The 13353-nt window shown below is 37.4% G+C and overlaps 2 protein-coding genes across 2 annotated transcripts in view; one reads left to right on the top strand and one right to left on the bottom strand.

Moving 5' to 3' along the window:
• The window catches only part of LOC135082466 (LIM/homeobox protein Lhx5), a 369539-nt gene that overhangs the window by 165279 nt on the left and 190907 nt on the right, over positions 1-13353 (bottom strand). The gene's annotated exons all lie outside the window — the stretch shown is intronic.
• The window catches only part of LOC135082311 (jmjC domain-containing histone demethylation protein 1), a 40408-nt gene that overhangs the window by 13200 nt on the left and 13855 nt on the right, over positions 1-13353 (top strand). Inside the window, exons 4-13 of the mRNA XM_063977103.1 lie at positions 368-532; positions 3207-3342; positions 4409-4536; positions 6020-6169; positions 6911-7087; positions 8133-8292; positions 9218-9347; positions 9683-9806; positions 10448-10538; positions 11322-11476. Coding sequence (XP_063833173.1) covers positions 368-532; positions 3207-3342; positions 4409-4536; positions 6020-6169; positions 6911-7087; positions 8133-8292; positions 9218-9347; positions 9683-9806; positions 10448-10538; positions 11322-11476 — 1416 coding nt within the window. The remainder of the gene's footprint in view (positions 1-367; positions 533-3206; positions 3343-4408; positions 4537-6019; positions 6170-6910; positions 7088-8132; positions 8293-9217; positions 9348-9682; positions 9807-10447; positions 10539-11321; positions 11477-13353) is intronic.

The raw sequence follows: 13353 nt of genomic DNA, 5'->3' as shown, positions 1-13353 counted from the left end.
TGACGCCCGAATGTTTTGAGTGGCCCTAATCTTCGACCGTGCTTTGTTATGTAGAGTTCTTGTACTAATACAGTTAACAATAAAAATAAAAAAGGTGTTGAGTACTTTTGACACTTGTATTAATATTATTGTGATAGATTAGGTACACGATTCAATATCCCAAATAGCTAAAGGTCTCAAAGTTAACCAGAATTTACATACTTTGAGAATTGAGACACTTAAATTGAAGAAAATTAAATATGTATTGAAAACGATTCTCAAAAACAAATATTAAACATGCAGATCATATTCTTAAACAATCTTGTGATCCCTACCGTATATTTATCCAAAAAGGTTGTGCTAAATCGCTACGTCGTTACTTGTTCAGGACTGGCAACGTTACTACGACGACCCGAACAAGGAGCGTCTACTCAATGTCATCTCGCTGGAGTTTTCTCACACCCGCCTCGAGAACTACGTCCAAGCGCCACGCATAGTGCGCCTCATCGACTGGGTGGACACTGTTTGGCCGAGACACCTTAAGGACCAGCAGGTTGGTATAACATTGGGCATTTGACTCTGGCAAATCGCACTCTTGCCTTGAGAACTACGTCCAAACGCCACGCATAGTGTGCCTCATTGACTGGGTGGACACCGTTTGGCTGAGACACCTTACCAGCAGGTTGGTTAATTTATTAGTAACTGGTTTACATCGACTAGGTGGACACCGTTTGGCCGAGACACCTTAAAGACCAGCAGATAGGTAAAGCGTAAGCTAGCTTCTGTCATCAAAAGTAATGATTCTAATACACGACTTCTTAAAAAGAACACAATTCTATCCCTGAAAACCTTATCGATTATGTTGTGATCTATCGATATAATTTCGATAATGTGCAATAATTATACACTTATACAACATGTTTTATACAGTGTGAGTCACGTTAAAGTGTACATATGAAAATAGATGAAACTAGACCTATTTTTATCGACAAAAAAGAGGTCAAAAATTTTTTGAGATTTTTTTTTAAATTTTTATCGAATTTTTTTTCTTCCAATTACTTATTGTAAAGAAAACGTAATAACTTTTAAACTAAGCGGTATATCCTGATAAAATAAAAACAGTATAGCCTGACCAGGAACATAAAAACCCTCGCCATGTTGCGGAAAATTAATGGTACTAATTTCTTTTAATGGCAACAGTAACTGAAAACTTCATTGACATGTCACCTTGCATGTCAGTCTATTGCTGTCAAAGTGTAAACAAACTTTATTTTAAATGTGCGCAATTGATTTTGTGAATTAAATTGCTAAAATCTTTTTATATTCGTGAAAGAAAAGTGGTTCACAATGTGTTAAAGTATTTGTCGAAGAGAAATACTAAGGGTTCGGACAATATTTTCATTGAATAATGTTTCCGACAAAGGTTGTCAAATTGACTGACATGTTTATCGTATAATACAGTCAACTATGAAAATTAGCTGTGGTTTGTTTCAACTACCTATTTTAAAGTTTTTTGTCACTTTGTAAGTATTGAATTTTATGGAATTTGGAAATGAGTACCGAGTTTGAAGCGTTCATGAGCAGACATTGTAGTTGAATATTCAAGTTCAGAATTTGATTATTGATGAATAATAATAAAATCCTACTTGCTCGATTGATGGTTTCATTTAATTTATTTAAACCAGTTTACCTATAATATAATATTTTTTTGTTAATTTATGAAAATATCAAATTAGCCTATAATCCTGAATCCTGATACATAAAGTTAGCCTATTAATTTAATACAGGTACGACTGTACCCAGTGTTGCACTATCAAATGCAATTGACGCGCGTTTTTATGTTCCTGGTCAGGCTATAATAATGCTAAATAACAGGCAATACTAAAAAAATACATAAAATACACAAAAAAGGCCAACAAATAATAAAAAATGATACTTTTTGAAAAAAATCTGCTTAAAAATTCGTGTTTTTTTGTTAATTTATCAAATAAGATAAATTTCTCCAAAAAATGCCCCTATAACCGGTGGTTTTTATTACTTTGTATTATTCTCTGTCGTATTACCTTCGTAAAACCAAAAATCGCATGTCTCTATCCCTATCACAACGTTTGCAATTATTGTTTGAACTATGCCTCTCCGGGCGCGCCATTCAACGCTTCGTTAACAACGAAACTGAAAATGGCTCTAAATTTGTAATTTTGATAAAGGCAAGTTAGATTTCAAATAAAAACAAAAGATTTCGAAGTAAAATAAGCATTTTAGTTAAAATTAAAATTGTCTCTACCTGTAGCGGAGAATAATGTTGTGGCAGGCCTTTGTTCAAACGATCATAGCAAATGTTGTGATAGGGATTGAGACATGCGATTTTTGGTTTTACAAAGATAATACGATAGAGAATAATACAAAGTAATAAAAACCACCTGTTATAGGGACATTTTTTTGAGAAATTTATCAAATAACCAAAAAAATACGAATTTTTAAGCAGATTTTTTTCAAAAAGTCTCATTTTTTATTATTTGTTGGCATTTTCTGGGTAGTTTATGTATTTTTTCAGTATTGCCTGTTATTTAGCATTATTACTGTTTTTACTTTATCAGGATATACCGCTTAGGTTAAAAGTTATTACGTTTTCCTTTACAATAAGTAATTGGAAGAAAAAAAAATCGATAAAAAATTAAAAAAAAATCTCAAAAAAAATTTGACCTCTTTTTTGTCGATAAAAATAGGTCTAGTTTCATCTATTTTCATATGTACACTTTAACGTGACTCACACTGTATAGGCAGTTGCATAAAATTGTAATATCACAGTTGCTCAATTGGTACAAAAATAATAGTTCGTATTAATTAGCGCATCGCGTACCTATACAATGCGTTTAATAAAAGTTATATTTAATGAATATTAGTTAGACAGCTGTACATTTTATTGCTGAACATTTTTGCGACTCCATTTTTATGACTAGTTTCTTAACACTTTATTTGCAGACATTTAAAAACTTTATTCTATCTATAATATCCATGAAGACATTTTTTAAAGTTATAAAGAAGTCGTATTTTTTTGCAGTCAGGCTTTTTATTTACACTTTTTTGACTGGGAAAATTAACAAAAAATAAATATATTTGAATTGCAAAGAGCCCAATATTAACACATCTTTTTCTTTCATTAAATGTATTTCGACACAATGTTTTCTTTACATAATTAGTGGACTAATTTACCTTATTTTCTACAGACGGAGTCGACCAACGCACTCGACGACATGATGTACCCCAAAGTGCAGAAATACTGCCTGATGTCGGTCAAGGGCTGCTACACCGACTTCCACATCGACTTCGGAGGCACTTCTGTGTGGTATCACATTTTGAGAGGTAATTTGTACTATTAAAGAGTATTTTTAGCTGATTTAGAACTATGTCCCATGACATACAGACGGAGTTTAGTTTTAGACAGACAGGGTTTAACCCTATATAAGGCAGTGGGAATATACTAGTTACCATATGAACTGAAGCGTATGTCGGTACAACCTTAGCATTAACACTGGTATAAAAAAAATTGGACTTTATTTCCTTGTCTTGAGGTCCAAAAATAATGAGAAATGACTTGTTATGCCCGTTACAGGCTTAAAGTTCTAAATCTAGTTTTTTTTAAATACTTCATGATCACCATTGCCCTAAATATCCTCATGATGGACGTGATGAGAAAAAATTAAAATCAAATTACTTTGATTGCACGTACAGATGACGGCATATCCAGGTAAACACTGGCATCTTATGTAGCCGTGATAGCGGATATTTTGCAACATAATTGTATAGTCTAACTCTAATGTCTACTTTAAATTAAGTAGGTATACTTTTGTTTTGGAAGCTAAAATCAAGTAATTGTTATCTTGACTTTTAAAAATAGAGAAGTAGGTTAATAGCATCTATGTGCATCACTGCAGGACAGTAGCACAGTAGGTCAGTAAGATAATTATACTGAGGAATAACTAGAATTGATATTTATTTATATTTACTTTATCCAAAAAAATTTATCCTAATAAAATGACTAAACATCTGACGTTTGGCATGGTCGGTACAGTTGTACAACTTTGAAGTGTCCCAGATATGACATTGACAGTAGTTACTATCAAAACTGACTTGACTTATGGTCTTATGACTCGTAGATGGGTCAGAGGGCGTCCACAGAAGTCCTCCATCGCATTCGATCTCGCTCCAAGTCTTGCAGATTTTCTTCGCCTCTTTTGCTACTGTGCATCGCCAAGTTTGGTAGGAGGCGACCACGTTTGCGTTTTTCTTGGGGGTTCAATACTGGGTAGAGATCTAATAGTCCAGATTTTTGCCACTTGAAGTTTCAGAAACGTTACACTATTATCACCTATTGACAAACAACAGATTTCATTCATAATTCAACATTAATAATATTATTTTTTTACAGGTGCAAAGGTGTTCTGGCTCATACCGCCTACTGAGAAGAATCTGCAGCTCTACGAGAAGTGGGTGCTTTCTGGCAAACAGTCAGATGTCTTCTTCGGAGACACTGTGGAGAAATGTATTAGAGTTCACGTGAGTACAGATCCATATTAACTAATTCATTATTTTCTGTTATGATATTTTGTTAATTTCCAAAAAAAAAAAAACTCAAAATATGCGTTTAAAAGTTAACTGACATTTAACTTAATACCACGAATCGATGAAATGAAACTAAATTGGTGTTGTGAATCGCCAAATGGCGCCACTGGCGAGTGAAGTTCTGACACTTGCTTATAGCTATAACTGGCGATAACTGGGAAGTGCTGAAGCAGCAGGAGGATTATCGCGTTTGCAATTACCAGGTTGGCGCCACTACAGAGTAAGGTACACGAGTAAGGTCCTATCACTCGCCAGTGGCGCCAACTGATGAGCTTAATTAAAAGGAAACCCTCGAAGTGAAATTAGATGAAAATGGATATTCAAATTCAAAATTCAAATTCAAATTGTTTATTTGCCTACTAAGTGTACATTAAAGGTCTTATCATTAATACATGAGTGCTTATTACTTAGTTACCTAGTTAAGGCATTGCAAAGGTTTGATGGGAGGGCTACATTATTTATTTTTATAAATAAGTAAGTAAGTATGAGTGTTACATTAATATTAAATCAAATATTCTATTGAATATAATATATTATGTTATATATAATATATTTGCTAAATACTCAGAGCGCCATAATGAGGTATTTTAATAAAAAATTAAAAAGTATAAAAAGTTAGTTTGTTGTATTATTTATATGTTGTTTTATAGGGTTTGTTATTTAAATATTCGTCTAGTTTGTAGTAGCAGTTATTTATTAAGAATTGTTTTAGCTTGTTGTTAAAAATTGTGTACTTTTGTTCGTTTTTTATTTCCAGTGGTAATTTATTGTATAGCTTGATGGCCATATAGTATGGGCTGCTATTCAGCATTTTAATTCTCGAGTATGGTAGGCATAGTTTTTCTTTATGACGAGTGTTTACGTTATGGGTGTCTTGCATTTTTTGGTATGAATTTATGTTTTTATAAACAAATGAACATAAATCGTGTATGTATATTGATGTTAGAGTCATTAATTTGTATTTTTTGAAATATGGTTTACAGCTTTGTGTATTATCTATTTGGGCTATAATTCTTACACATTTTTTCTGTAGTAGAAACAAGTCATTGGCATTTACGCTGTTGCCCCATAGCATTATGCCATATTTCAGCCAGGAATATGCGTACGCGTAGTATGTCGTTAATGCTGTTTCTGTGTTGGTGCTGTGTTTGATTTCGAAAAGGGCGTATGTGAACTTTGATAATTTAGTTTTTATTTGATCGATATGTGTTTTCCAATTGATGTTTGTATCTATGTGTAGTCCTAGCAATTTAAAAGTATCTACTGTTTCTAATTGTGTTTTGTCCAGTATTATATTTATGTTTAGGGGAGCTATTGTATATGGTCGGAATTGCATTATTTTTGTTTTATTAAGATTTATTTCTAGGTTGTGTAGTTTAAGCCAACAACATGTTGATATTGGACTATTGTTGTGCAGTTGCAAGCGGGCCACACATTCTTCATCCCGACTGGCTGGATCCACGCCGTGTATACTCCCAGCGACTCGCTGGTCTTCGGCGGCAACTTCCTGCACCAGTTCGGCATCGAGAAGCAGCTCAAGATCGCGCAGGTTGAAGACGTGACCAAGGTTTGTTACTCTTATGGATCAGAATGTAAATATCTAAGGACCTTGTCTCATTAGAACACTATGGTAGCGACAAAGTTCACGCCACAAACAATTTCACAGTTTTATGAAGGGTATCACATCTGCTATCAATTTGTTGCCGTCACTGTCTTGCAATGTGATATAGGATTTTAGGACATAACCAACATCGAATAGCAAAACTCTCATCTCGCGCAATTTTGCGATTAATCCGGCAATTTCTCGACGAGACAGGAATGCACGTAGCAAAAACAGTATTTTCCTATTTTTATTTTTATTGTTCACAAAAGGACACACATCAATACATAAAGATACACTTGCCAAACTGCATTACGGCAATAGTTCTCGTCCTTATTTCTAAGGCTCAGTTGCACCAGCATACTTCAACCGTTACCATAGCAGTAACTGGTGTTTTTTGTATGGAGTTTGACAGATTTTTGAAGATTGTTAAAGTTACAACAAGATGGCGCCACCCAGCCTAAGTATTCATTGTGTTTCCTGCTAATTACTACACTATTTCTACTCATGCAATACTTAAAAATTACAACCAATACAACAACAAATAACATAGTTCTTGCAACTCACGAAGGCGAGCAAGGGCTACGATTAAGGGCCTACGATAAAATTGCACAGGTACACAGAGCGGGTGCTCGCGCCGGGTACTCATCGTGTGCACCTATTGGTGCATGGAATTGCACTACTAAGACTTGAATGTGTGTATTACAGGTCCCTCAAAAGTTCCGCTACCCGTTCTTCACGGAAATGCTGTGGTATGTCCTGGACCGCTACGTGAGCGCGCTGCTGGGCCGCTCGCACCTCGCGCCCGAGACGCAGCCCGGCGCGCCCGCGCCCGCCACACGAGAACACGTGCATCTCACGCAGCACGAGCTACATGGCTTGAAGGTACATCCCTTACTTTGAAGTTGCGCGTGACGTCACGCCATGCTACACTTTTTGCTAGATAGTGACGTAACGAGTCACTATTATTATGCTTTGGCACCCTCACGAGTTTTAGCGTAGTCTATCATTTTTTGGGAATACACGTTCACTCATACGTATTATTTACATACAATGCACAAAATGGGTTATTCCGTATTCGACCCATGACAACTCAACCCATTTCTTCACTCATCCCAAATTAGTATTCCTAGCTCAACCCATTACATAATTTCGTTATTCTACCCAAATGCATTCCTTACTCAACCCAAAGTAAATATACCAAAAATAAGTATGGATAGCAAAACAACGTTTACTGTTTTTTTCAGAAATTTAATAATGAGAAATACGTACTATTATGTACTTTGATTTATAATTAAATAAAAAAAATAAAAAACATCACCTACATGAAAAAATGATAGATGAATATGAGAATCTCAAAAATTTTTTGACCTCTTTTTTGTCGATAAAAATAGGTCTAGTTTCATCTATTTTCATATGTACACATTAACGTGACTCACACTGTATTATTGTATCAGAATTCATGCAGTCTTATTTAATAGTAACGATCTTAACACAAAAGTTAACTGAGCTTAAATTTCTAAAAAATATATTTTTATTCTGACCGTACATAAAAATCTTATATTTTTAAGTGGTTTTAAAATGGGTTGAGCTAGGAATGTTTTTGGGGTGAATAAGGAACATAAAATTAAAAATTTGTTGTGGGTAGAGTAAGGAACAAAATTGGGTTGAGTAAGGAAAAAATAATGAGTGGGTTGAGTTGTCGTGGGTCGAATACGGAATAACCCCACAAAATGTGCCCTTTTTAAACACTCAATTATTATACAATAGATTGATTCGTTCGTTCGTTCCAGCCAAATGATTTCTACTTTTGGACAGAATTGATCGGTCGCATAACACAGTATAAAATTGTTCGATACTGCGAATGGTCATTGCTTTTATAAAAACGTTTCATTTGACGAATACTTTACCAATTATATCTCAATTTCAGGCCATAGTGATGTATCTACACCAGCTGCCCGCAGCGCGCAAGTCTGTCCCGGAGCTGTTGTCTGACCCGATAGCGCTGGTGCGGGACGTCCGCACTCTGGTGGAGCAACACCGTCACGATAAGCAGAACTTGGCTATTACTGGCGTGCCGGTGCTCAAAGGTATGAACCATTTGTAGCTATAACAACTGGAGGCAGGGAGAATAGCTGACTAACCTTGAAAACTTAAACATCCCTCTTAAATTTCGTCTTTAAGTACCTATCTAAGCGAGAGGGACTTAGCTTAAACATCCTGATTGTCCCCACTGGGCTAGAAGAATCCCCGTCCCGCAATCCCTTTAGCCAGAAGCTGGGTACATCGACCGACAGGCAATAAAGCGTTACGTTACGTTGTTTTCACATAAGGTAGCCTTTCGAACTAAGCGTCACAGACGCAGCGTCTTTAGCTTTGGTCTTGTGCCACCAACGCCGCGTCACTAACTCGCTTCCAAAGGCTACCTTTCAGACCAAAGACGCTGCGTCTGTGATGCTTAGTTCGAAAGGCTACCTTTACTCATTTCATTTACGTCACTGTGATTTTTTACAAGCAGTCTTTAAAGTTTTTATGGTTCAACCGATTCATTGGCCGGTAGTATTTTGGCACTCAATCCTTACATTATTATTGTGTCGAATTCTGCCTCATCATCATCATCATCATTTCAGCCATAGGACGTCCACTGCTGAACATAGGCCTCCCCCAATGCTTTCCATGTTGATCGATTGGTAGCGGCCTGCGTCCAGCGCTTCCCTGCTACCTTTACGATGTCGTCGGTCCACTATGTAGGTGGACGTCCCACGCTGCGTTTTCCGGTACGCGGCCTCCACTCCAGAACCTTGCTGCCCCATCGGCCGTCAGTTCTGCGTACTATGTGCCCTGCCCATTGCCACTTCAGCTTGCTAATCCGTCGGGCTATGTCAGCGACTTTGGTTCGTTTACGGATCTCCTCATTTCTGATTCGATCTCGCAAAGAAACACCAAGCATAGCCCTCATAGAATTCTGCCTGGTAGGAGCATAGAATTCTGCCTAATCATAACATTTATGTCCAGGTCCCGACGAAGTGGTGTCGGGCGAGCGTCGTCAGTCTAGCGGGCGCGGCGGCCGAGGCGGCTCCACCCGCGGCGGCGCCCGCCCGCGTCCCGACCATGCCAGCAACGCGCCCAGGCGCCGGCGCACCAGGTGAGATATGCCTGTTATCCTTCATGTCTTTTTGTGGTGTAAAAAGTATCTGAAGTAGACATAATTTGATTTATTTGGTACACCAACAGCAAATCACGTCCTGTTATATCTTACAGTTAATTAATTATGTCCATTAGTCCAGCTGCAGAGTTAGCCCAATATAAAAATGCTCAAAGAAGTGATCTGGGCGATAGCTATAAAAGCTAAAAGAACTAATAGAAAAGCTAATAATGGGGATTTGAAAAACTCATATGTCTAAACAAATCAAATCAGTAGAGTAATATTGTTTGGCGTGTCTTGGGAAGTTCACTCGAGCTTATATTTTTGTATTCCAGATGCAAGAAGTGCGAGGCTTGCCAGCGTACCGACTGCGGCGAGTGCGTGTTCTGCCACGACATGGTCAAGTTCGGCGGGCTCGGCCGCGCCAAGCAGACCTGCGTCATGCGCCAATGCTTGCAGGTACATAACCTAATCTTATTCTAGTTTTTGGAATCATTATACGACACCAAGGAGGCATATGGCTGAGGACTGCCGCTCGGTACAAGCTAACCGCTTCGCAAAAATTGGCAACCTTTCCTTCCTGTCGAGAGAGAGGCTAGGCTATTGAAAAAGACAACGCATTGTAGGTGAACTGACGGAGTTCACTAAAGTGGGCTTTGATGAGTAGTAGTGCCATTTATGTATGAACTGATTTTTCAACCGTCAGATAATATCTTATTTCAAGAATATAATTGTCATTTTGACATATTTCCCATACAGAAACTGTCAATAGTCCAAATAGCTATAATAATAGTCCAATAGCCTGTTATTCTTCAGCTAAAAGTTATTCGATGATTGAAGAATCAGCCGTCAATCGTCAATATCAATTTTGCCGAATAAACCTTCGAATGAATGACTGTCACAACCCGTCTATAAATGTGACTGGATGAAACCAAATGGCAACACGCGTCAAGCCGTGAGTACATAATGTACCTCATTAATAAACGTCGCGTTAAGACCCGTGTCTTACTATTTTACGCGTCAGCTAGTATTATGCAAACTGTTGCGTTTTGCAGTTTAAAACAGTATTAATTCTAAAACTATGTTTTCTCTTCACACAGCCAATGCTCCCAGTCACAGCGTCGTGTGCCGTGTGCCACCTCGACGGATGGATGCAGACGCCGGTCGCGCCGCAGGCTAAGGGTAACTCGGGTAACTACCTCTCCACACTGCACGATACTTACGTGTAGATACATGTAGAAGGGGATAGTGGGACATCTTCATACATTAATAGCTGGGTAAAAAGCTGCGTCCACACTAGACCTTCCACCGCGCTCCGACCGCGCGAGACAAAGCGAAAACAGTGAGTGTGCGAGCGCGACGGCAATAAAATTACGCACGAGCGATAAGGATGGGTAGCTTGGGGTCATTGTACGAAATTCCATCTGCTCGGCAACCGGACTTTAGCCGTACAGTCCAACGTCGACGTTCATTCAGTAGACACAGTTAATAATAAACTCCAGCACAATAAAAAATCACGATTTTTTTTTCTACATACATTAAAAGCATAAGTTTTAAACTTTTAAGTTTAAGCTAGACTTATGTAATTACATAGCTAGTTTGCTTAACTTTTATGTTTAACCACATTCCATAACGTCAGGTTTTTTATTTCTACAAAGATGTTCGAAAGTTATGGGAATTTATGTAGTGGATGTAATATTGAGGAGTTAGTATGAAGATGTCTTACTGTTCCTTTTTAGTGTGTAGATATTGTGATAATTGCACGTTGCTTTATGTTCCTTCTGATTTTCTTACTTTCATTTTAGTGTTGGGATCATTTGTAGAATTTGTTTTGCTTTTTATTAGTTCTTTAAACGGACGACAATACTTTATGTAGTTTTATTATCTCTTTTGCTGTAAAAGGTTTCTGTTGAGCTGTCGTCTGTACATATGAGTAGTTCTATGAAATAAATGGTGTTTATATTCGTTCTTTAGGACGCAACGGGCCGTCTTCGCTGCGTGAATGTTCTGTGTGCTATAGCATCGTGCACCCGGCTTGCGTGCCGCCTGGCGGGCAAATCAATGAGGACCTGCCCAACTCTTGGGAATGCTCCACTTGCACTACCATGGGGCTCAACCATGATTACAAGGTGAGTGGATAACCATTAACGAGATACAGCTAAATTGGCGAGCTGATCATCAAGTTGAATATCCTATACTTAGCAAAAAGATCTATCTGAACTTGAGTAGCACGGCATTGTGTTACACGTCACTAGAGATGGGTTATACTAGGTAAATTTGATACTAGGTGCACCTATTCCTAGTATTTATTAATACTCGATCCAAATACCTATTCCACCTAGTACGTAGTAATTTAGCTAGTGTCCGACCGAAACTAGTTTTACGACCGAAACCGAAACCGAAAACGAATTTCGGCAACGGTGTCTATTTCGGCCGAAACCGAAACCGAAACCGAAACTTCCTTACAAGGCTCATGTTTTAAGGGAAAAATAAAGAAAACGTTATTATAATCAGCCAGTCTTTATTGTTTTCTCTTTAAATTGCATTATTTAAAGAGAATTGAACTTATAAAGCACTTTTTTACTCTAAAAGGTATCAAATTATGTATTAAAAAAGAAAAAGAAGGATTTATAGTCTAGATTTTTTTTAATTACTCGCAATATTCAGGACATCTACATAACCCGTCCCATAGTCGGATCTTTTACCTTAATAATTTCTCAAAACAAAATTGGCAGTACGTAAGTTAGTATCTACTGTACTTGCCACTTGGATACCTTGGTGATAAATACTAAAATGAACTTTGAAACTCTGAATCCATAATATTATCACCATGAAATGCACTATAGTCATTACTAACTACCTAACTAATGTTTGTTTACGTATAGCATTTGCGAACAAAAAAAAAATTATGGGTTACATTAAACTTGATTATACTTTTATCAGTCATATTGAATTTTTTTTTGATGTTTTCTACTACTGAATAAAACTTACCAAATTCAAAATAAATCACTCGAAAACTCGCCACCAAAACAAAACAAAACTAACAGCAAACAAACAAGCGAGCGAATCACGACATTGGCTCTGATCGGATTCATTCACTCATTCAACGCGCCGAACATGACCGATAACAGCGCGGAAACTCCCGAATGCACATTCGGTTTCGGTCGTAGTTTCGGCAAGTTTACCGCCGAAAACGAAACTAAACCGAAACTCGTGTTTTTACCGAAACTCAACCGAAAACGAAACCGAAACCGAACATTCGGTCGGACACTAAATTTAGCATACTTGACGCGACTAGTGCGGACTAATCCACGTAATATCACTTTAAAATACATTTTTTTTTTAAAGATACAACCGTAGTATGAATAATGCAATTTGAAATTGAATAATAATTCCTCCCTTCATACTTCAACAGGCTAAGGACTGTCAACTTAAAAGTTGGCGTATTTAAAAGATATCAATTTCATAAAAATATTTACATATTTTTTCTTATTTACATGAATATGGTTTGACTACGTTTGTGTGCGTTTGCTTCGTCGCGCTCAAATTTGTTTGGTCAGACAGAGACTGAGTGAATCTCTACGTTCGCACATAAGCTTAGCGAGAAATACTAGGTGCGCGTAATACACGACTACGGATTACGCAATAATAACCTCTATTACTTTGAAGATAGGGTCGGAAATCGTGTAATTTATAAAATACTAGGTGGATCAAGTATTTAAAAAATTGGAATAGGTGCCGCCTAGTACTGTAAAATACCTAGTGTGTGGATCTGTTCTAGTAAATACGTCTCATCTCTACACGTCACTTACAATGTAAAGGCCTTATTGCCTTATTGCAATACACACAATACAAAATGTTTATGGCCCTACGCTAAAACTTTAGAGCAAGCTTGAGGCGTGCTAAATGGTCAGCGTGGCGTTTCTCGTCGCTTGCTATGCAACGACACTCGCTGTAGCACCGTCCCTAATGCACATTTTCTTAATCAGAGGTAACACTTCCAAAA

The sequence above is a fragment of the Ostrinia nubilalis genome, chromosome 21 (assembly GCF_963855985.1).
Source record: "Ostrinia nubilalis chromosome 21, ilOstNubi1.1, whole genome shotgun sequence".
Classification (NCBI taxonomy): domain Eukaryota; kingdom Metazoa; phylum Arthropoda; class Insecta; order Lepidoptera; family Crambidae; genus Ostrinia; species Ostrinia nubilalis.
This window is presented reverse-complemented; position numbering and strand designations above follow the sequence as displayed.